At 39.5% G+C, this 25587-nt stretch overlaps 2 protein-coding genes across 5 annotated transcripts in view; one reads left to right on the forward strand and one right to left on the reverse strand.

Moving 5' to 3' along the window:
• The window catches only part of LOC110839677 (uncharacterized), a 63087-nt gene that overhangs the window by 2742 nt on the left and 34758 nt on the right, over positions 1–25587 (reverse strand). For 3 of the 4 annotated variants that reach the window (XM_087356702.1, XM_087356701.1, XM_087356703.1), the window contains one exon: positions 25054–25143. In XM_087356702.1, coding sequence (XP_087212828.1) covers positions 25054–25056 — 3 coding nt within the window. In that variant the 5' untranslated portion in view covers positions 25057–25143. Of the gene's footprint in view, positions 1–296; positions 1995–25053; positions 25144–25587 lie in introns of those variants that run through there. The other variant, XM_087356700.1, reaches the window with a different exon arrangement.
• Positions 12376–25587, forward strand: part of LOC110839676 (uncharacterized) — a 43250-nt gene continuing 30038 nt past the window's right edge. The window contains exons 1-2 of the mRNA XM_022084101.2: positions 12376–12493; positions 16032–16443. Of these exons, the coding sequence (XP_021939793.2) occupies positions 16178–16443 (266 nt within the window). The 5' untranslated portion in view covers positions 12376–12493; positions 16032–16177. The remainder of the gene's footprint in view (positions 12494–16031; positions 16444–25587) is intronic.

Raw genomic sequence — 25587 nt, forward strand, 5'->3', positions numbered from 1 at the left:
ATGGTATTGTTGTGACTGACAAGAAAATATCATTTGTTTTTCTTGTCACTTACAAAATCCTTAGGGCAAAACCACCGTGTGATTTTTGCGGTGTGATCCAGTTAATAAGAAAGAACAGAACATATCAAAGGCGTATTTTCTGACAGTAATGACTTGTTGGTTTGACACTGAACAGCGATTGATATTTGGAATATACAGCACAACGGCAAAATAAGACACATTGATAACAGAAATTCTGATATAGTTTTGGGGTAATTTCTCGGTTTATGACAAAAAGAAAATGAAGAAAGAAATACCTCCATGAGAAGTTAATAGTAGGTAAGCTAGTCCAAATAACCGCCACGGTGGTCTAGCGGTTAGAACGCTGGCCTTGTAATCCTGGGGTCTCGGGTTCGATTCCCGGCAGTGCCCGAATTTATAACTTGTGTTGGGCAAGGCCGTGGTCTAGGCAACACGGAGTTTTCCTCCGTGGCATCCCAACAATTACTCCATTCACACACAGAAGAAGGCAATGGCAAACCACTTCTGGATCATCTGCCAAGAACGTATATGAACTGGTCCCAGTCCGAGAAAAGGATGGAAGGATCCTGTTCATATGGACCTGTCGTCAGACAGAACACTAAATAAATAAATAAAGCCAGTCCAAAGCCCCGCCTTTAACGGAACCGGAAGGTTCAAAACAGTCTTCACCAGGGTCCGCCACTATCGCAAGGGACATGAATCCAATCCACTCCCTTAATATAAATTGTAATATTACCTTCTCGTTTTCCACCCCTATGTCTTCCAATTGGTAGTAAAGGTGTCTGTAAACGTATTAGTAGTGTTGTCAGTAGAGGAGTAGGAAATTAGTATCAAGTCATGTTGCATAACCTTCAAGATTCCTTCACGAAGCCAAGGCCTCGGCTCGCTGAAATGGCGCTGTTGAGTCTTATATTAACCATAAATCTCCTGCACGGTTTATACGATCATAAACTTGTCAAAACACAAAATAGAAACGTCATTCATGGGTAAGTGGGAGTCAAAAGTGTATATTTCATACTGAAACGTCTTTGTCTGAGCGCCTTATTCATTTAAACACGTGACGTTTTGGTGTCGTTGGCGAGAGAGCTCAGTTCACATTAAAAATCACCCTTCAGTCCAGAACAAAGTAACCAATTTGGTCGAGAACTATCAGGGAATTACCCACCGACCATTTCGTCACCTTTACCACCGCCCTGATGATGGAGGCAGCAACCACCTCTGAAACGTCTTTAAATTTCTGCCAGACTACACGACACGATTTCCCAGGAGACAGACATGAGAACCTGAAATCTCAATCAAGCCATCGGGTTTCCCAACTAAAATTTTCTATACTTTTCCTGTCTCTTCCCGCCGTCCTTAACATGATCACCCGAATGATATTTGGCGGTGAATACGTTCATATTTTTCTCCATTCTCACCAAATATCATCATCATGGTTATAACACATTTTGCGAACGAACCAGCTGCTAGGTAGAGCTAAACTCTAGAGATATTAATGACGTAATTTCATCACCAGGAGTTCCCCCCTTCATAACGAGCAGCAGACAGAGACAGGAAGTAAGATATATCTGCGCAATTTCTCAGACCTTGATAATCAGCAGGAAAAGTGAACAGAAATAATCATTTGTTGTGACTCCCGAGTATTATTTGTGATGATTTATATAAAAAAACCACGCCAGATTTTGTTAAACTCGGTTTTAAATCTGACAAAAATATTGTTACTCTTTGCCGATAAAGACAGTAGCTTCATTCCGACAAGAAAGAGCATAAAGCCACCAGATCTGGGCACCATTTGCCCACAGCCTCCTCAGTTCTGAGTCTCACATCAACGCTGTGACCATTCAGCAGTCAACCTGTCGGGCTTCCTGTAATCCGGATTGAATAGCGAGATTTCAGGTTCTCATGGTGCTACGAAGATGGCTGTCTTCAGAGATGTTACGTCGTGTAGTCTGGTAGAAGTCTCTAGGCGTTTCATAGATTCTTATTGCCTCTATCATCAGTAAGCACCCCTGAAACGTCGATAAACCTACATCAGACTATATCTACAGATGTCTAGTTAACGAGATTCGAAAGTTGTACGTCATGGAATACACTGGCATTTATACGACGTACGTCATTGTTACATTAATGTGAACCAAGGTCATTGTTCTTTGTGTCATTCTTGTATTAATGCGACCCCGAAGTTATTTCTGCGTCTTTTGTCATTCTTTCACTAATGTGGTCAGAGGTAATTGTTGAGAAACGTGTTCCAACAATGACCTATAGGTGCAATATTGCGCAACACTGACCCCTAGTAAGGAATTGGCCCCCCTTCAGTGGGAATCATTGGAGACCCACAAAAAAAGCATTGTTTATTGTTGAAGCAGATGACACTTTAAAATGTTAATTAATCTATATTGACGACAGAATCTTTGGTTCCAGATACGCCATTTATTTTAGTCTCACTCTGTAAAAAACTCGACAATTCGTGACGTGGAGAAAATGTTTCTGTGTATGTGCTAACAATTTTCGGCTGGCGCCAATTGAAGGCAGCGGGCAGTCATAGAAGCACATTATTACTGTCTGCGGTTTTTGTTTATAGCCAATATCTGACTAAGGCGCGTGCGCACAAGCGAAATGGGTGGCCATATTGTTGTCAAGATTTACAAATAAGGGAAACATTTGGTTTTAATATAGATCAGTTAGACAGGGCTGTTCTATTTTTAGTAAGCGTCTCTGACGTAAACAATGGGCAATTATCATTCTGGAAGCCGCTCTTTGACAGACAAACCACAGATTCTACGAGATGACTGAAATATATTCCCAAATTGGTAACTTGTTCCTCCAATTTTAGCTTCAACAGAATTTAAAAGCAGCGGATAAAACGGGAATGTTCACGTAAAAAAACCGAAGTCAGTTGCAGATACGCTACCCTAAAAGGCGTGCGGAACTTCTGAAACCAGCCAAAGCAGAATTTAAAATAACGCAATCGAGCCGAGAGCAGGTTAGTACAGCGGTGCCGCTGTAGAATTGTATTAAAGATGTACACGATTCAAATATCAGTCGGATTACTGTACACTCTGACGGAGGACAGCCATGGTCTTTCTCAGACTCTCCAGAGGAACGTCCAGAAAGTACTTGTAAAGACGCCACGAGTCCTGTTTCAGATAAAACCAATATTTATTAAAAACAATACAATATAATAAACAAACCAGATTGCGGGCAACAATATGGAGATAGTTTTTTTACATATATTCAACACACAACTTTACAATAATGTATTTTTCATGTTCATTTCATATACGCCGAACTAGATCTTACTGTACAACACTAATCCATATTTACAGCCAACAAAGACACTTTAACAGCCATTAAAAATAATCGTATCGTTGTACACTTTCGAACTAAAATCGCATATGATCTGACAGTGATTCTGCTTATTTAAATTACGTTACATAATCGTCTACGAAAAAAAAAAAGCAATTACTGAGGTATGGTATCCGGGAACAAGTAGCTGGGTGCACCTCAGACGTGTTAACACGATAATTCCGCCCCAGACACACACCACTTTAGGTTCTTTCTTGCAAACCGTAATTGAAATCCGGCGGCATTGAACGAACTCGATTTACAATGCACTAACATAAGTACCATTAAATTCGGCGTGCCACATCAACGAGATCCATAACACCCGTACCTATATTCCATTCTTTGTTTATTATTACGTAGCTTATGAAGTGTCGAAAAACCCGGGTGATTTTGGGTTAGCGATTGACATGTTGTCTGTGTCTTGATTTAACGATGCTGTTGCGACTGCAGACGTAATATAGTATCAAATAAGGTGAGAAGATGATCTTGAATGGCGAGTATAAGCAAGGTATTTTATATATTTATTTATTTAGTGTTCTGTCTGACGACAGGTCCATATGAACAGGATCCTTCCATCCTTTTCTCGGACTGGGACCTGTTCATATACGTTCTTGGCAGATGATCCAGAAGTGGTTTGCCATTGCCTTCTTCTGTGTGTGAATGGGATGCCACGGAGAAACCGGGGAAGTCCCCGGAGGAAAACTCCGTATTGCCTAGACCACGGCCTTGCCCAACACAAGTTATAAATTCGGGCACCGCCGGGAATCGAACCCGAGACCCCAGGATTACAAGGCCAGCGTTCTAACCGCTAGACCACCTCATCTTATTATTATTTAGTGTTCTGTCTGACGACAGGTCCATATGAACAGGATCCTTCCATCCTTTTCTCGGACTGGGACCTGTTCATATACGTTCTTGGCAGATGATCCAGAAGTGGTTTGCCATTGCCTTCTTCTGTGTGTGAATGGAGTAATTGTTGGGATGCCACGGAGGAAAACTCCGTGTTGCCTAGACCACGGCCTTGCCCAACACAAGTTATAAATTCGGGCACCGCCGGGAATCGAACCCGAGACCCCAGGATTACAAGGCCAGCGTTCTAACCGCTAGACCACCGTGGCTGTATTTATCAATTTATTCCTCTTTTAGTCACTTCTTGTGTCAGAAATTATTCAAAAATTGAAATTCCAATTCATAAACCGATTAACTTATAGGCTAGACCTCTGTGTCGTACACGATAACTGCTCTGTATTACATTACTGTATCCTAAACCAAATACGAAGTACTCGAGACGGTAAATTAGCGTTTTCAGGGTAGGCCAAAACTGGAATATTGCAGGCCTATCCCATCTTCTAAGTCTCTTCACTACCATGAATGGTTTCAAACCCCTGAGAATCGTGATTAGATAACAAGAGATACGCGTTTGAACGTTCGATCTATTTCTTTATTCTACTTCCTACATTTCATCTTTCATTTGACAAACGTTGGAAATTTCTACCTGCAAAAAAATGTTTTCACCCCAAAGGTTAAGAAGACTTCTTAACCTTAATTAAAACTGACACGCGCAGAGAATTCGTGACATTACTTTATGTGGAACGCCATAGATGTTTTTATATCAAGATAAAGCTGTTCCATACCAACCTTGCGCCACAGAAATTGCTTATAATAGATGAAAACTAGGATAATTATATAAAAGGCTAATTACTGTATAGTTTAGTAACAGATCAGAATCACGCAAAGTAGCCAGAATTATCGGCAAACTATTTGAATGATCACTGTCAATATTGACACCACTCAGCCGGTGCTGTATCAGATCGACAGGAATTCGAAAGGAGGCTATCACAGCAACAGGAAGTCTTGGCGTTTACATGCCGTCAATGAGATGAGGATGTCTGTCTTCTGGGTTGTTGTATTCTGGTAGAAGTTTACTGACGTTTCAGAGGTCTTTGCTGCCTCCATCATCAGGGCGATGAAACAGCAAGGACCATTGAAGCGTTGGTAAATTTCTACAAGGCTACGCAACGCAGAAGACAGTCGGCCATCTTGGCCTGTTCGTGTGTCCCGTCAACTGCCTTATTTGGGGACCCACGAATCTCCCTCATTTTGAGTTAGGTAGTCGGTTTTGTTAAATATGAGACGCCTCTTCGTTCAAGATGAAGATAAGGCACACTTGTACCCAGAATACATAAGTTAGGTTTATTATACTTTGTGACCGATGGATAAGCTAAAACAGTTTCAATCGAATCGATTTAACGCCATTCTTTTACATTACAGGATTCATTTATCGTCGAATAAATTGGAAAGATGATCACGAATGGTCGGTAGGTAAGGATTTAGAAACAGTTGTGGGCTATTATATAGTGCCAGTCCGTAAATAAACTCTGTCAGAAAAGTCAATAACACTGCAATGATTCAAATTGGAACCATAAAAAGAAACAAGACTAGAGTGTAGTCGCTGCATTAACCTGCTCTACTGAGATTAAACTGATAAAACCGAAAAACAGACAGCTTAAGTAAGATTTAAGAAATAAGTGGTACGAGCTTCAGCGTATACCTTTCCCCTATGATGGCAGTGCTTGAAAGATGAACACGACTGATTGAAAATCCCACCATGTTCATTAACAAGTTAGATCCCGTTGTCTCCCACAGTCACAATCTGATTCCCTTAAATCCATTTTAATAATATCTTCCCATCCAATTCTTCGCACTCCAAGCGGCTGCGTTCTAAAGTCAAGAATGAGCGGAGCGATATCACAAACACAAACAAACAAACAAAAGAAGGTTATATTCCTATTAACATCCTTTGCAATCAACCAGTGCAGAGGCTACGTTAAAGTATTCTGAAAAGTCTGTAGCGTCCAGCAGCCTTGAACATGGCGGTAAATGCTATTGTGCTGTCAACCATCGGAAAACGCAAACAGACTTTGCTACTGGTTACTAAACTCTGGAATTCTAAGCCAGTGAATTTTTAAAGTTCTTTATAAGCTGCAGGAATAGTTGTTTCAGACGGTCGTTCACAGATGTCAGCATACGCATACGTGATGGCCTGCACATTGTGTGTGGTGCAGATCCACAGATTAAGAGCTTGTCCCTCGGAGGGATCAACATGATTTGTGAATATGGGGTCATGCTGAGTGAATCAGGGTTGCATTCTTAGCTCGTGACCGGTATCACATTTGTTACAACAACTGCTGTAAGCCTTCAATCCTTCAATAACGAACGAATACAACAGTAAATTATTTATTATACATTCTTTTCAATAAGTTCATAAAATTAACGTGAAATAGGGAGACGTCTTGTTTCTTTGTCTGTCTAAACAATATTTAAGTATAGTAGTAAAGTTGTGCCATATTTATCTTCACAAATAAAAAAATATTCGAGTAAAAAACAGTCTGATGCAACTAATTAATATTAAATGGAGACCATTAAGTAATATTAATTAGTTGCAACAGGCTGTGTTTTAATAAAATATTTCTTTTTTATAAATATATAAGTAACAGTATACAGCAGAGTCCTTAAAGAGCTGACAGTTTCTAAGCTAAACAAAAATTCCCCTCTCTTATGTAGCCCGCAGATTCAATGATTAAGTTACTGTAACACTGCTGTTAACTACTCCTAATTTCCTTAGTGAAACCGTAACAAACAAAAAACTTATGCAGCGTGGGATAGTTAAGAATTAAAAAAAAATACAAAAAGCATTTTGAAGGAAGCAGTCAGGACTCCAAGTTGAAATTTTGTAGTTTGCCTGTGAAAGTTTTGTAAAATCACTAAATATTCACAATAGCCTGTTCCTTATTTAACATTGAACCAGATAAACCCACTTTCCAGAGGAGTCAATGCTCGTCGTATTAGTGTCTGAGCCGTGTTCCACATAAGCTGAAACTCCAAACACTTCTTTATCCGACATCATAATGTCGAATCATTCCTCCACTGAGCTTCATCAATCCAATCTCCTAGCTAACTCACACGAAATTTAAATATTTGCACTTTATTCCTGTAAATGAATGCAGGAGAAAGTTCTGTAGTAACCTTTGCTTTTGCTTGAATTACGTGTAATGTGTTGCAGAGCGAACAAGTTCAAAAGTGCACTGGAATTTTAAGCCATGCAAAGCGAGTTCATTATGCAGTAGAAGGAGAGGTATTTCCATGCAAACAGCAGTAAATCCAGAGAGATTTAAGACGTGAATGTTCGAACGGAGACATTTATACGAAAGTGTTAAAACTGTAAGTCAGTGACTACTGTTGTTCATGTCGTATCCTTACCGAAACGTCCTGAAACTTATGATTGCTGTGGATTTCCATAGATGTACTACATTAACATCCATTTCTAAAGAAAAATGTTGGTCTCACAGACGTCACTGTAAAGTAATTCTGGTTAATTGGGCCATCGATTAATCGGGGCAGACGTTTATTTGGGACAAATCTTTAACACTTTACGTGAAAATTCGCATAACTGAGGCAGTCGCTTAATTGGACCAAAGTGTTCTAATCCCGATGTGTCCCAATTAACCGGAATCCACTGTATTTACTCAAGAGATACAGTTATGTTTTGAAATTTTACTAATTACATGAAAGACTTTTCAACTTAAACATCTAATAGTTGCTTAGACGTTCAAGAAATTCCCAACATTTTATGAAACTCCAAGGTTCATCACCGTTATCATAACAGCTCGCCCCATCCAGAACGCGATGAATTCCAAAAATAGTACTTAAAATTTTCCAGATTAAAATTTAATAATTACCTATCAAATCCCTCATACGTGCTACGTCAGATTCTAAAATTTTTGAAGGAATTAACTTTAATTAACTACAGATAATACGATGATTTTGAACAATTCAAAGAACATCTTTCTTTCTTGGTGGATCCCCTTCTAACTGAAGGTTTTGCGGTATTCATTTAATATATTTAGACATTTGCTATGACTCCTTGGATGAGTGATCAGCCCGTCGCAAGGCGTCTACCTGTAAACAGGACAGCAAAACACAGAAATACGCCTACAAACATCCATGCCTTGAGTTGAATTCGAACCCACGGCCCCAGTGTCCAAGGGTACGAGGCCACTGTGATTTAATGATCATACTTAATATATTTATAGGACGTTAATAGGCATTTTCCTATTTCAATATAAAACAATAATCATCCTTAAGGTACCTTCCTGAGGATCCATTTCAGAAAGGCTTTATTAATAATCAAAAGTGGTGGTGAATTGGTTTTGTTACCCCCCCAGTCGCACCCATTCCGAGTCCCCAGAGAAGCAGACGCCGTTGTCAACATTCAAGTTCGTCTGTCTGCTTTTATTTGTTGTCAAACATCAATGTACACGCGAACGCAAGACAATAATACTAAATCTGGAAATAACCAAACCAGTTTCTGTTCTTACTTGTACAAAAATCACTAAACGAGAATTAAAATAATTTGCCCTTTTTCGGATCGCCTTGTCTCACTTCCTTAATAATATATCTAGTTTATCGTTTGCGAAATTACACAAACAACACGAGTTTCTACGACGATACAAGGCCATTTCGGGTTTAATTTCCAGGCAATGTCGTTGTATGAGACTTGAAACCTTCTAGGCTAATGAAATCAATGGCGTCTTATCTGGCTACTAGACGTACGAAACGGAGTTAATCGGACATTAACAGAATACTGACTTCATTATAGGACGTTCCATCGCCCGAGAATATTTCATTGTATTGTCATTATAATCCACTAAAACTTTCCATGCATTGTTTCAAGTGTTACGCCATTGTTTATGAAGAATTTTAATTTTAATTTTATGGCGCTTGTAATCCTGGGGTCTCGGGTTCGATTCCCGGCGGTGCCCGAATTTATAACTTGTGTTGGGCGAGGCCGTGGTCTAGGCAACACGGAGTTTTGCCTCCGTGGCATCCCAACAATTACTCCATTCACACACAGAAGAAGGCAATGGCAAACCACTTCTAAATCATCTGCCAAGAACGTATATGAACAGGTCCCAGTCCGAGAAAAGGATGGAAGGATCCTGTTCATATGGACCTGTCGTCACACAGAACACTACATAACATCGGATTTTATTATAATGAATAAGAGTACACCTGTATTACCAGAGATGTTGGGGAATGGCGGTTAGTGGAGGTGGTGCTTTACCGGGGGATATCCCTTGAAAAACATAGGGATTTGTTTCGAGGCTTTCATGGGCGCAATTCGAGAGAGACGGTTTTAACAGGGACGCTGTATCGGGATTGATTTGACTGTATTTGAATTAAGAAGTTGAGGACCGCTGCTGTAAAGAATGGTAGCCCTATTGTTCTGATTTAGATGAGAAGTTACTAATATCCGGGTGCCACACACAAATACAATTGTGTTACTAATGACGCAGTCCCATGCGATCACTTTTACGAGTTGCCTTGTGCGGAAGGTCTTTCTTAAGCGTAACAAGTATCAGGAACTATGATTTCTGGCGTCACTGTCCGATCATAGTGAGAACAAAATGGCGACGGAACTGCGATTTCTCCAGCTAAGAGACGGGTCAGAAAACAGACGAAAGACGCAATGCGTTAGATATTTTAGGTCCTCGCGGCTTTGACGACGTCAGTGTTGGCCTTCTGAGTCGTAAAGCCATGTGGAACGAAGAGCAAATACCAGAGTTTTGGAGGAACGAGAATTTTGCAGTGGATTAGTGGGGTTAAGGATGATTCAATGCCAGGAATCTGTAAACACGGTAATAAAATTTCGTGTCATATAAAATGGAGCTAACTACGGGCTGGATGAACGCGGTTCGATTCCCAGTAGGATAGAATATCTTCACTCTACAGCCACGTCGAACCTGGCATTGGTTCATAAGGGCTGTTTCCTCTATTGTAAATCATCTGTAACGGCAAGCTGATCATTCACCTCCATCTAGTTCTCTGAAATTACGAATACATGCGTAGACAGAGGCACAGATGTAAAGTAAAGTAAAGTTTGTCCCACTATACGCCATGTAGGCGTTTGGGGTGAGAGGAGGTATAGCTCCTCCCTTCCTTGACCTCGGCACTAGATAGGAGTGAGTGGTCAGCATCACGCCCCGGCCGGCTTTACCCCCGGGAAAGAACCCCGGTACCCATTGTAGAGGAGGCTGGGTGGGCCCCAGAGCCGGTCTGGACGCAGAGGCTAGAGGAAAAATCCTCTGCCCCCGTCGGGGATCGAACCCCGGCCGTCCAGCCCGTAGCTAGTCACTATACTGACTGAGCTATCCCGGCTCCTGAGGCACAGATGTAAGAATTATATTTAAACGCATCTCAAATAGTATGATACTCTGTGGATTGGATTCATCTGGCTCAGACTTGGGACCAGTAGAAAGCTGTTACGTACATGATAATAATATTTCAGGGTCCTCTAACAGAAGAGTAGCCGAGCAGGTATCGGCTTCTCAAAAAGAACTCTGCTTCAACAACATATCGATATTGGTTGAAGTCCAATGTCGGAGTTTTCGACAACGATAAAATTTCGGGTTCGATAAAAGACATTGGGCAATTGGGGGAAACCAAGGACCACTAACGAATACAGATGTTAAATCTGTGAACACGAGTTCGCTTCAACACTAAAACCTGTAAATATATATACAAACACACACACACACCTGTATCCCAAGGGCACACTCAAGTATCTGAATAGTAATGAAGGAGTTCAGCAGAGAGCTAAAAGGACAATTAATTGTGCGATTCGCTCACCCAGGGTCAGACCAGTTTTTTTTATATATCATTTTCTTCGTCGTGTGTTTATGCTGTACTTTCAAAACGGAAGACAGACATGTAAGCAGCGCATGCTATCGGCTACGTCGGAATCCTTTATCGCCTAGTGTTTTCTTATCCAAAAAGAGAAACATGGAAATTACTAAACTTTGTACCTGCTCAGATTGTCATCGTCTGAATTTTGACACGTGCAGTTACCAAGGTTTCGGAGAAACTGGCCTTCTCAAGGTTTGAAGACGCTAGATAAAAGGATGATGCAAACAATATTTCGACCTTACGAGGAGGAAGTAACAGGGATGATGCAGACAATTACAAAATGAGGAACAAACCCTGACAAACAAAAAAACTTCTCTTCCTATTATTTCAATTGCCTGGTTATTATCTGAACAAAAAATAAATTATCTGAAACCAAACGGTAACAAACGCCTCTAGATTGAAACTACTCTTTACCTAAAAATATTCATTGTCAGGACTATTTCCATCGTCTGTTCTTTAAAACCACGACGTTTCGGAGGCTGGTTCTGTCTCCGTCTTCAGGTGAGAGGTACATTACTCTGTTGGGTCCCTTAGATAGAGCTAGTCTATGTCGCTGGACGGAGACAGAACCAGCCTCCGAAACGTCGTGGTTTTAGAGAACAGACGATGGAAAAAATCCTGGTAATGAATAATTTTAAGTGTAAACTGCCGTCGTCAAAACACTTTAGAATTGAATTACTCTCTACTTCTTCAGAGAACAAAACAAATCCGAATAATATTTCATAATGAGGTCCCCATCTCCAAGAAAACACTTCGTCACCATTACAAAGTTCACTCTTAGCAAACGATTTCCACCTCTTGATTTCGTCATTCCATCATTTATTCTTCAGCTCCCTTTTCCTTCCACACGAAATTTCATCCACTTTCTTTGCATATTCCTTCCTGGAAATGACAACCAATCACATGAGAAACTTACCGAAACGTCGTGTATAAACCCTCTAAAGCCAAGAACCACTAGCGTCGACAATGAGCAAGTCTGCATTTTGTATTTATGAGTTTCGTATAATTCTAAGTGTGAACCGCGACTATTTTCTTAAACACCATTAACTAGTTGATCTTTGAAGCGGTGAAGAGGTGCGTTTTCTTTGCGGTACGGACTGAATTCTTTATATTATTTAGACGGATTTCGAGCTCTCTCTCGAGCTCAAAGGGTTGACATAACACACACAGTGTGCAATGGACAATGGCTAACTGCAGACCGACGCCAATCCGGGTGCAGGACGTGCGTTAACAACCCACACTTTGATGTGACGGGGGGGAGGAGGCGTGTGGGGCAGGGAGACCTGATGTGAGCGGCGAGAGACCAGCATCAGTTGAGGTACAGCGGTCAACAGTGCGACACGTGTGTTCAGATATCATCAGTGTATCACCGTCACAACAGGTAGGTGGCAGTTCTCAGTGTTATGATGACCTTTGCGTTGTTTGGTTATCATTTAACGATGATCTACCAACTGAAATGTTATAGGTATTTAGCTTGGGATGAAATGTGAGGATGTGTATGAAATTATCCAACTGTACAGAAGATGAAATGACCGCGTTGTAAATTTTTGTTTAGATGAGTTTTGTGCATTAACAACAAGCCTTCTGACAGAACTGAATGGATGCATTTTTCATGACGTAAAACTTGATCTCTCACATTATGGGAAGAATACACCGTCTCAGGGTGTGAGATTTTAGGTTTTCATGGCAATGAGAATGATTTTCTTGTTGTTCTGGTTTTATTCTCCAATTGAAGATGGAAACATTAAGTTCTTCCGAAACGTTGGCATCTGCCTACGAGTCAACGTGGCTCCAAAACCCATAACATCATCATCACAGGTTGAGTGTTTGTAAAAAGCGTGTTGAGGAGAATATTTAAACTTAGGAGGGATGACGTAACAGGAGAACAAAGACAACTGAATAATGAGAAGAGCCATAATTTGTACTCGTCACAAAGTATTATTACTGCGATAAAATCAAGGAGGATGGGCAGGGAATATAGCACAAATAGAGAGATGAGAAATGCTTACAAAAATCGTGTTAAAACGGACCTTAGGGAATAGGCAACTAATATTTTTTCTCTCGAAAAACCGTCCCAGATAAATTTATCATTGTAAAGAATATATACTGATGTATTCCTCATGGAGGCTCGTAAGTGGTCTTACTCAGTCTAGTGGCAAGAATGGCGCAAAATCCCACAAGACAGTCTTCTACATACTCGTCGCCCAGAAATATCACCAAATATCACTAAGTTTTGTATGAATTTACTTCAGAAATTAAGATAACAGTTCTTCAGGAAAGTTTTATTTCCCAAAAATTTTTAACTATCTACAGCAAGCTATTTCAGAAAAGTTGGGTTAAATCCTGGAACTGACTTTACAGTCAATATGCATATGTTTTTCTCTAGACACTAAAGTTCCATATCTTTATTCTTTCCTTCATAATTATGACTGCCAAAGAAACATATCCAATACGACAGGTCCAACACCTTTGTTTGCATTCATCCATTAGGATTTAGCAGTATCTCGCTTTGTCCTTTCTTAACGTTATCTTATTTAATGACAGTAACGGGTTATTTCCAGCCTCTAAATTACTAACGTTCTTGATTTATAATGAAATAAATTCAATGACGTCAGCACAATTTAGTCAAGAAAGATATTGCTCGTATATTTCCCCTGAAGTAACCTGCAAAGAAAACCTTGGCATTTATAACATGTGCAGTCGCTTAACAGCATTGTTAGCAACTCGAGATTCTGCACGCATGCGCGCTACGTCTCTCACGAAAAAAAAAAAATACACACACTTCCATTAATCATGAAGCATCAAATCTGACCATCAGTTACGGAGTAGGATTCAATATTTATTCAAGAAACTTTTTTTCTAGAAATTTGATTAATTGTTGATTTAGAAACCGCCTGTCTTATAAAACAGCGAAAATGAAGCAGTTATTTGTGTTTACTGTTTCCATCATCAGGGAGATTTATCGTCCTCGCGATAGACTAAATCCTATATGACAGTTGTGTTCAAACTTGACGACACGGAGACTTGAAATCTCACTCTGTATTCTGAAATATTAAATTACCTCTAATTAATTACAATGTATCAAAAATTATGTTGTGTCTGCATCTGAGGAAAGATTCTTTAGTACCCACCCCACATGCAGTCCACAGAGAAACGTTCTGGAAAATTCTAACCCCAATACTCGAAATTTGATGTTGAGTCGTTCATAGTGAGGTCCCGGATTCGATTCTCGGCTACGAGGCTGTTAGCATGGCCGAGATACTTTCATACCCTCAAAACAGATGCTAGAATATGACGTAGATCGGTCAAGACGGCTATTTATTTCATAATTCATTATTCATTCATTCTCATTCGACGCTGTATTAACAGTGGAGTTGAAAAAGCTTCGTTAAACAAACGAACGAGAACACAGAATCTGATCTTACTTCCAGTAACAAGTTAATTTACCAACTGAGTTGTCGTGATAAACAACAAGTATTTATAACAAGAGATCTGGTTTCAGGTTAAATAAATGAACAGATCTGACTTGTCACTTTGGCAGTTGTGTGTTTCGACTCCGCAACGCGGTGAAATACATGAGGGAAAATTTATCACACGTGATTTGTGCATTCCAACCATTAAATGTCAGACATATATCTTGACCTAATTTGAATATCTAAGACCCACCTTCGAGAAAAAAAAGTGTTTGTACAATTGGAAAACTGGTAACATTTTTGTTTCAATGCTTGGTTGCACACACTAATCCGTACGATAAGTTACTGCCAGTACAGTATTAGACAAAACGCAACAAACAGCCTACTTCTCCCGCAAGTAGCTAACGAGCGTAGAAATGCGTACTCCATTTGAGTACACATACCTTAAAAAAATTATTATTTCTTATTTTACATAACTAAATGACTACGATGTTCATTTATTGTAAATATAAATTTACTGTTGCACAACTAACAACACATAAATCACAGTGAGCAAAGGAAAAATGTATTTTCTTGTAACTTACTTCGTTCGGCATTGTCAACATCAAAATATAGGTAGTATGCAGAAAGACTTGTAGTTATATTTTATAATTTTCACCTACTACTTTTGCGTGTGACTGTCGACGTTTCGGAGACCCTTTCTGTCGCCATCTTCAAGGCAAAGTAACTAATGCCCCCTACCGATAGCTTTGGATTTAGTGTAAAGGAGGGATTATAACTGACAGGTAGGTTCTACACACCAATAATAAATTCGTCTTTTCCGATGATGGTGTTAACCCTCCATAATAAATTCAGCCAAAATGTCCGTTCATTACTTTCGCACCTGAAACATTAATTCGGATTCTTACTATGCCGCCATTTGGAGCATAATTTATGATGCAGCATCGCCGACATTATCAATAGAGACTATGCTACACGTTTCCAGAAAACCACTCACAAAATGTAACCTGACAAGATAGTTGTTGTCCCTTCGTACAAATGCAATGACCGAATTATAAAACACGCCTCTAAGAACCTAATACTTCTCGTTTGTTTCTACATAAAAATCATAAATTGATACAATAACGTAAAGTAACTGAATAACCAATCATCTACGTGTGGTTAAAAATAAAAGCAGCGATTTAACATTTTCGGCGCTACGCTCGAGATATCTCGTTTAAAACACTTGATTTATTTGTACTTCTAAAGATCTGTAGAATAAATATCTTTCGTCATCTGTAAACGGTCGATAGTTTTCGACTATTCAATGATAGGAAAAAAAAATTCGTTACCATAGAAATGTACTGATAAAAGACTGTTTGAGCACATCGTTTGAAAAAGGTTAAATTCATCCACTGGCCTTGAATTCTGCTACTATGGCATTAAACCAAACAGAACAAACAATGTTAGCGGCATAGCTTAAGACTCTTAACTAATCCTTTGTTTCGTTTCTGTTACCTGATTTAGGTGGAATGTTTGCCGCGAAGCAGTCAACATCAGTATTCAACCAGTTACTTCAGAGAAGTCTAAGCGAAGAAAAGAATGAGTGACTGACAGACAGACGTACAAGATCGTCTGACAACGCGGTGACAACCTTGCGCTACTCAGAGATCATGATCTATCCTCCCGTTTCAGGATCTGGATCTAGCGGAAGTAGGATGAGAGGTACGGGATCCAGAATTGGTGCCAGTGTCAATGGTAATGACTGCGCAAAAGGCATGCGCACTGGTAGAAAGACGAAACAGCAACAGCAAGTTCAGTGGAAACAAAGAAACGTTCAAGAAGGAATCGTCGTTGTTGACGAACTTCAGTTGTCGAAACTTATCAAGAGGGACCCCATCCAGAAGTTCTACGACCTCGATCCAGAACCCTTCGCAACGTAAGTACAATTATTCACTAAAGTTGTAGCATGTTGCCATAGCAACAGACCATCAAGTGTTATATCCATATAAGACGTCTACAAAATTATTTTGTCCACGAGTTTTTTCAATTTATTTCGAAACCGGGTGTTGGTCGAGTTAAGAAAACTGCCCGCATGTAAATCAGAGGATTCCAGCGTCGTTGAACATATTTTAAAGTACTATTTCGAAGTCTTCGCCAGCAGATGGCTCTCTTTATGTCGAAAGACGTCACAATATACAACTAGACTACCCATGAAGAAGAAAGCAGCGGGTTCATCGAAATGTTGACGACCACCTACGAGTCTCATCCGGTATCACAATTCACAAGGCCGCGCAAACCTCAAAATATTAACATCGATCGACATAATTTTTTTTTAAAAAATCTGTGAGAAACAATGTAAAGATACACAGATGGTTACGAAGTAAGAAACCATCAGTTTCTCATCGATTGCTATGAAATGTTATACAAAAATTTAGACGCTAATAAGCCTTGTCTATAAATTCCATAATTTTTTTTTTCGTTGTTCTTGCTAGGCACCTGCTGACTCCAGCTACGCAAATGCAACAGTGGTCACTCAAATGTCACCAGGACCATTTGCAAAGGTTAAACAATTGCGTATGCGTCTAAATTTTTAATCTATACGCACCTTTCCTAACCTATTTCTTAAATGTACTGTAATATTTTAGTAAATTACATCTGTGGCTGTGAATGTTTGGTTTGAAATCTCGCTCGAGTTCCACTGAATATTTCTCTAGGTTTTTTTCTTTCCTGGGTGGAAATTTCTGTAACTTCTCCACGGTCTAAAGACCACCTCCGTGAGTCCTCCTAACAGTCAGCATGCCAACATGTGCTGTTGCGGTAATGAAGCCATGCAAAGCACTCTGCCTGCTTTCTAGTGGCCACATCGTGACCAGCAGAACGGGACCTCTAGCTTGTTAACTCTTAACGTAGGGGAACGAGCAATGTTCTCTGGTGTTACTGAAAACAGAGCATTGATACTGACAGGGCCTGTGTTTGCGTTACACTCTGCAGATCTACGTACTCTGAAGAAATATCAACCTTTACAGACCACTCAGTTGATCAAAGGAACGCAAAAGTTTAGTTAACACTTTGAAACCGAAGCTCGTCTAAATAGCATATAAGAATTCAGTCCGTACCGCAAAGAAAACACGGAACTTCACCATTACGAAGTTCAATGTGTCGATGCTTTTGAAGGAAATAATCAGTTTACACCGAAGACTTTATAATGTGTAAGTAGACTTAGAGTATCACGTAAAGAAAGGTGTAAGATGTTGTATGTCACGTGACGGAAAATAATAGAACTGAGAAGCATTTTACGTACATATTTAAGAAGTGGTCACAGAATCAAAGAGAACCGGAATTTTAAAAAAGAAATACCAGGTGCAAGGTGCTTGTCACAAGAACCAGTTATGTAAAATTGCAAAGGACGTATTTCATTTCGTCCCAATAGAGATTCCGTCGTAGCCAAATTCTCAGAAAACACCATCGGCGAATTCCTCTTACCAATTCACTGTCATCCATGAGGTAGAACACGACACAGGATAAGACACGGTTTAAAATTGTAACAAAAAGCTAGACAGACAGTCATGCCAACAAGCAGCCACTGTAGGACATGGCAGGTGTTGGTTCTGATGTTGACAAATTGATAATTAAGCTGCCAACCAATGAACATCGACGACACTAATCGTCTTATAATGACAATGCAGCTCAACAGAAATTAGTTAAGAGCACGTTCATCAAATGTAAGCTAATTCAGATTCTTGTTAATGGATTACTAAACGATTCTCCGAACGTAATGAATGCTGACACATAATGACACATCCGTCCATTGCAAATTAAATTCAATCCTACATCATAATTTTTTCTGCCGCAGATATATTTTTGTATCATATGAAATTATTTGTCTGTTATTAGTACAATATTATGATAATAGGAAGTAAAGTAACTTATGAGTAAAATCTCGATACAATTTCCCTCTATATAGCGCCATAGCCCCAAATCTGTAGCAATACACATGTACCCTTAAGCATTAAAAGAATATCCGATATAGCGCCAAACTGTACAGAGACAATTTTGCTATATAAAATAAAACGTAATCAGGTAAGAAATCACCTACAACGACGGTAGAAGGATCTGGGTTGCTTCTTTGGGTTAGCGGTGTACGTAAATGGCAGGATTTCGAATCCAGGATGTTGCGGTAAACAGGAATATTGCCGAGATTAATTTATGTGCAGTCACATGCAAAAATTGAAAGTCTGATAGAATGATCACAAATCTACTCCTTTTTTTTGGCTGCTTGACAGGGTTAATGGACTCTTTTATAATGAAATTTTTTTCTGAGTAACGAACTTAAGTATGCGAACACACTTCAGGTTGAATTCAATCATGTGATTGGCAACAGAGTAAGTTACGCACAATCAGACACACGTGCTTATACCTAAATCATTTACACGTGTGTGACATGAGGAAAGGGGTAGTGTCAAGTGTTGAAGAACAAAGAACTTGCGTGCCTACACATAAAAACTTGCGTTAGACAAAGTGTGGAGTTCTAACGGGAATCGAGTGTGTTTAATCAAGCATCACATTTAGGAAATAGCTCCAATCAATCTCAATCGCGGCACTAGATGGACGTGAACGGCCAGCCTCACGTCCCGGCCGCCTTATTCCCAGATAAGAATTCGACTGTATTCATTGAATGGGTGATTAGGTGGAGCCCAGAGCCTGTGTGAACACAGAGATGTAAAATGAATGCCTTCCGGGAATCAAACCATGCCCGTAGAGAAGTCACTGCTACTGAGAGAGTATTATTGTATAGGTGCATCTGCAGTCAACAGTATCATACGGTGAAGTCTTATACGTATGCAGTCCAAATTTAAAGTTAACACGAAACATGGCTTAGGCCCACAGAGGCATGTCCCTGGTGTACCAATTTCTAAATCAAAGAAGTAAATTGCCAGGGTGCATTGCCGTCGGAGGACGAAGTACAACGCAGTGTGTAATTATCATGCACCAGCAGTAGTACGCCTGCAATTATACACGCTCTTAATTACTACAAGTGAATATTAAGTTAAACCATATCAGACAGCATTAAAATCACATCGTTGCATCGAGATGATTACGCTCGACACAATTTTATACTTGTCAGGATTACACAAGAAATTATGCAGCCCAAGTTCACGCTGATGGAAAATTTAACGTCGAAATCTGCTAACATTTTAGGTGTTTTGGGCAGAGGAAATATGATATTTCAGAGAGTTAAGTTCATCTAAGTGATAGGTTTCTTCAGTAAGTTGTGGGGAGCTCCCTGTGAGTATAATAATAAGCACTGTTAGACTCTCCATAGTTGATCTCATCACCCAAACCCTTTAAATCCGAAGATCGTCTAAATAATATTTAAGAATTCAGTCCGTACCGCGAAGAAAACACATCACTTCACCACTACATAGATCAACTAATTAACGCTGTTTACAGCGAGATTCATACGAAACGCAATATTACAAAGTGAAAATTTATTTGGCTTTAAATGGCTGATATAAAATATCGCCACGTGTTCCAGTGAAAAAAACGATCATATCCAAGTCTGATCTACAAAACAAGTGAAATATTAAAAACCCATTTAAAAAATAATATGTAAAGTTAAACATGTAAGACGTTTAGGTTGAGTCATAAGTTTACGGTTTCAGTGGGGTATTGTACTCATGCAAATGTAATCAAGCGTGAAACTGTCCCTATCGAAAACAGTGCCAACTGTCTACCAAATTAGTTACGGCAGACCTATACAGGCTACGCCCTACAGCCTTAGGAACACTGGAACAGTGACCAATACCAGGTGGACGCAATGGCCCTAATATGGGTCAGTTTCCCAGAACTACTGCCTGGCTGGCTACTTGAGTGGTACAACACTTCATTCACGATGGGTGTGGAATTTACATTAACGCTGGCAATGCACTTTGGTGAGGAAAGCGAAAAGCTTATTTCACAATGAGCCGACGGATCTAACCCAGACTGTTCAAATTTTAGCCAATCATTTTACTGGCTGAACTGTACCGTCTCAGGAGAATCACGTAACATTGGATATTCTGGGACACTTAAATAGTGATTTCATACTCATCTTCCCAAGTACTTTGATGCTACAGCTCAGAAAAGTCGTTTAACATTTCCATGCCACGCACGATATATCTTGTTTGGCCCTTCTGACAAGGATTTATTTGATGTTTGAGAAGATAAGTGAAAGGAAACTATACCAACATCTCTCGACAATAAAAGACAAATTATTCCCGTGTTTCGGGGTCTTGGTTACCAACAACAGAAGAAATGTTACTGTGGCCGAAATATCAACAGAAGGAGGCTTCTTTGAATTAAATTCGGCACAGAACAGATCAGTCTACGGATTATAAATATTAATAAAGAAAAATGATAGCTAGAAGATTCAGAACACTGTGAAATCCGAACACACACAGCTTGTCTGTGTTTCCTTCCTTTCGTTGCAAACAGTTACGCCAACGCGAGCAACACTGACAGGCCACAACCCGAAGGGCAAGGGTGAAACGATAAGCTCACATCTTATACGACAAAGGGATAGGTCAAAGGTCACTATAATCAGGCCCCAAGTCAGAACCGGTCCGACCATAAAATAAAAAAAAATGCTGGCATTGTCAACCCGCGCGGTTCACACAGACACGCCCCTGCAAACGACGAACAGAGGTCACCACAAAACCCAAACGTTCATCACGTCTAATAACTCGAATTCTGGAACAACAGCTTAAAATAGGCCACGACTAATTCGTACCCAGTCCATTCTCGATTTCACCCAAAACAGGTCACCGCGTTAAAAGAGCGCTGCCCTCGACACAGACATTAAATATTACACAAAATATTTTACCCAATACCTGTCTTTTTTTTCTAAAGTACAGCAAGGGACACAATCCTGATCAAATTCCATCTGCATCCCATCCTCACAACGTATTTACCCCTCCCTCTGAGCGCCTACATGGCGCGCAGAGGGATATATTTACTTCCTGGGAGAACACAGGCTTGAAACGTATTCAACGACATGGAAAGAACATTAAATTCTGTTGCTGAAAAGACGAGGCACCATTTTCCATAGATAAAAATCTCAAAATTGTCAGATTTGTTAAAAAATAGTTTACGTTCAGTGGCGCCGCGAGATATATACATGTAGAATAAACCTACTCAGTGAATTATTTTCCGATTCTTTCTGCTCGCCTCTGGTACCTTCCTGAGAACTCCACGAACATTTCTTATTCAACAAAATCACGTTCATAATAGCCGTCTATTACACGGAATTACAGAAAATGCAGAATCACTGGCAACTCCGACTCACTTACAGAGCGCGCGCCGATCTTGCGGCTAGAAGATTTTCATCGCCTTACTTTTAATCTACTCAGTTCAATAACTGTTGGAAACCAGTAAAACATCTTTTTATAACGACAAGTAATATCGCAGATTTAATTAATGGAGACAAAAGCGATAATTAACCTGTCGTTTCCACATCGTCTTTATAGCCTATGATGAGAAGAGTTAATAAAACAAAGAAAAATACATAACCAGGAACTTCGTAATGTGTACTCTGCAAATTGTTACGACTATCAAATCAAGGAGGATAGGCAGGACAGGGCATGGAACATAGATGTGAAGACCGAAGAACGTATATAAAATCTCAACCGGGATATATGAAGGAAAGAGACCACTTGGACGACCTACGCATAGATGGAAAGATTATATTAAAATGGAAAAAAAAATACATGTGAGGTGCGGGCTGGATTAATCTGGGTCAGGGTATGTTTTACATTGGCAAGAGGCTTTGTAATTTCTTATAAGAAGGGTCAGGTCATCTAAGAAGGCCTCTACCTTCACAGAACAAGACAAAAGAATGGAATGAATCCCTAGAAAATGTCGCTTTTACTGTTAACATGATTCAGAATCGTGAATTTTAAATATCACAGGCAAATGATTCATCAGGTGAGAAATGTGCTGAGGACAAACGAAACAACTGGATATAAGGGAAAATAAATGTTAACTGGTAAGGATTCTGCGGTGTGGTTAAAATGACTGGAACCTTACAAAGAATTATCAGGGTTTAGGTATTTAAGTAAAGGTTAGACGAAATAAATTACTTATAACCTCTAAGTTTAGAACTCGCTGGCCATGGATAAGTAATGACACAAAATCTTGCAATTTTATAGCAAACTAAAGACCTCGTCCCACTAAACCCAACGCTAATTGGTGTGATTTATCGTCTGAAGCAGACGTCTTGTTCTCTTGACTGCCTGCATGGGGCTCGTAACTTCGATATCTTCCTTCCTGTAACATTTCTAACTGCATGACGACAAACAAACGCGAACAGCAGAGAGGGGTACTCCATAACATTTTAAAGCACAGTGGTAATTATATCTACCATTCCTTTAACAATCAGTAAATGTATATTTTGTATTTACAATGTTCGTATAATTCTCAGAATAAAGAGCGATTACTTCCTTAAACAGCGTTAACCCGTTGATCTTTGTAATGGTGAAGTGTTGTGTTTTCTTCGCGGTACGGGCTCATTTCTTAAATATTTTTAGAGGATTCTCGGCTCCAAAGGGGACACACGTGTACTTTGTAAACGTACTTTGTTCCGACCTTACGCAGGCACACACACGATAATCTCGACCCAGGACACCTGACGAGCTCTTTCGAAAACGATTTCTAAACAAGCTGAGAAACCTATTTGCAATATCCGGGAATAAATGGGATAATATTAAACCTTGATTTAAATAAATATTGTGTGTAGCTTACATGCGAACTCATTTAAAATGGCTCCGGATAGGGTCTAGTGTTAAGCTTTTACGAGCACGATAATGAACCTTCAGGTTCCGTATTTATTGATCACTTTAGTGATTATTACAATCTTTCAAGTAGGATCTTGCACCATAAATTCAGTCACTAGAAAATTACTTTACACCCATAACGACGACTTATAGGTAATGACACATTTGTTTATATCATTAAATTTTAACGTGAAAATTGTTGTTAATTAACGTAAGCGGATAAGTGCCGAGTTTGGAGTTTGAAGCAATTAATTCCGTATCGCTGCGAGACTGTCAGCTGTCAATCAAGTCATGTAATAAAACTTGTTAGGTGGGGCCCACTACATTGTGTCTGGCAGCATGTGTGAATTACTTCAGGATATACACGTGAAATATGTGTCTGCCGTGGAATAAAATAAAGATAATTGGATTTTGCTTTAGTAACACACATTTCCATTAAAAGTAACATTTAAAATGAGTGGTTTGAAAAATGTGGTTCGCGTGTCTTTTAATGGTCGGTTAAATTCGTTAAGAACAAAGATTAAAGTAACGTCATTTAAATTTTGGTAGTCGAATTCCCTTAACGGCTTTCGACAGACAGGAAGCAGTAAGTCACTGAAGGGCTACATCGTTTGTACTCTGCAAATTACACTGTTACGGAGATTACATCAAAACAGACAGAGCATATAGCACGCATGAAACAATTTAGTTACGTGACGGGGTGACATAGACATGTTTATGAGGTAAAATAGGTTTTAGAAGAATCGGCCTATCTACAGTGCGTGTGAGTGTGAACTACATTCAGTCGGTAGTCATAATTAACCCCCCCCCCCCCCCTACCTATTTCATATTCTGAGTGCAAATGAACAAAGGCCTAGTCATTGCACCAGAAGTTTTCTTCAGGCTGCCTTCCATTTCAAGGCTTAATTTGTATCACAGAATAAATACCTTAATTTGTTTGTATATATCCGTGTTCCTTTGTCGTTATTTTATATGCTCTTTGCACGAAACGCGTAAAATTAAAGAATGTTGCAGAGGTAATCAGTCCGTCCGTGTGTTTCACCTCCGAAACTGTTTGTGTTTTAATTTTCGTGCCCATGGTTCCCACTAAAGACCGCCGGCTGAATTTATATTTGTTTCATTTTTATAGTATAATTCCTGCTAAACAAAAATTAGACCTAGCTCAATTTTGAGAAGTAATTCCTGAGAAGCTCAAAGTTCCTAAGCTGGTCACAAGAAATTTTATGAGTAAGTAGAAATTGAAGAATTTAAGAAATGACAGATATGCTGAGAGCAAAAGTAACAGGTGTTTCTGTGCGAGAAATGTCGATAGTAGTACACAAACGTTTACATATATTTTTTATCAAAGGCTAAATCAGCGGCGTTATTAACTTTAATTAACTTCGTGCACTTTAATTACATCCATCATCACGTCACTGCTTGCTGAAGTTTATTTTCTAGTTTATTCCGTTTATCCGGGACCTATCAGACTTCAGACCCGATCTCCAGCATCCACTCAGCAATCAGACTGACACACGAGATAAACGATTGGTTCATCTGATCGCGATAAGACGTCACCATCCAATCACAGAACGCAATGATTGACCTCAACAAAGCAGGAAACATATGCATGACCTTCTGTCTAGTTTCTTTAATTTTGTACATTTTGATCGGCAAGGTTACGTGTGAAAGGTGAAAGGCTCCAGTGAAAGGTTGGCATTGAGATAATATCTAAGCCTAAACGTGTGATTACTTACCATGAGCCTCGTTTGTGACGATCGAGTCCAGTTTGTGACCTGCTGGAGAAGCTCAGAGGAAAGATTCACCCCTTCGGGCTTCCATATGTTCTGTAATAAATACGAAATGATAAGCTACTTGAATTTCCAAATACAAAACACGTTACTAATATTACATGAAGATACAAAAAAATGCCAAGATCTCTATGGGTCAAAGATCTTGTCCTGTAACAAGTACGATACCAGCGATGTTAAACCTTGGGATTTTAATACCAGAGCGTTATTAAATGGATAAAAGTAAAGTTACTTAATTAATGTGCACAGAAAATTCTGTCGAAGTGAAAAAAAGTTGATTAGATGCCAGTGGGCAACCCTATTATCATCATCATCATCATCATCATCGTTGTTATCAAAATTCCCGTCCATACAAAATATGAAGCACTCTGTCAATAGAAACTTTTGAGGTAAATTAACTCGCTGAGACCAAAGTTAATTCAAATAAAAGTTAAAAATGAATGTATTTTTTTGCCGCAAAGAAAACACTAAACATCTTCT

Source organism: Zootermopsis nevadensis, unplaced genomic scaffold (genome assembly GCF_977971745.1).
Source record: "Zootermopsis nevadensis isolate Lab colony 2312 unplaced genomic scaffold, Znev_1.0 Znev_ptg000027l, whole genome shotgun sequence".
In the NCBI taxonomy this organism is placed as follows: Eukaryota; Metazoa; Arthropoda; class Insecta; order Blattodea; family Termopsidae; genus Zootermopsis; species Zootermopsis nevadensis.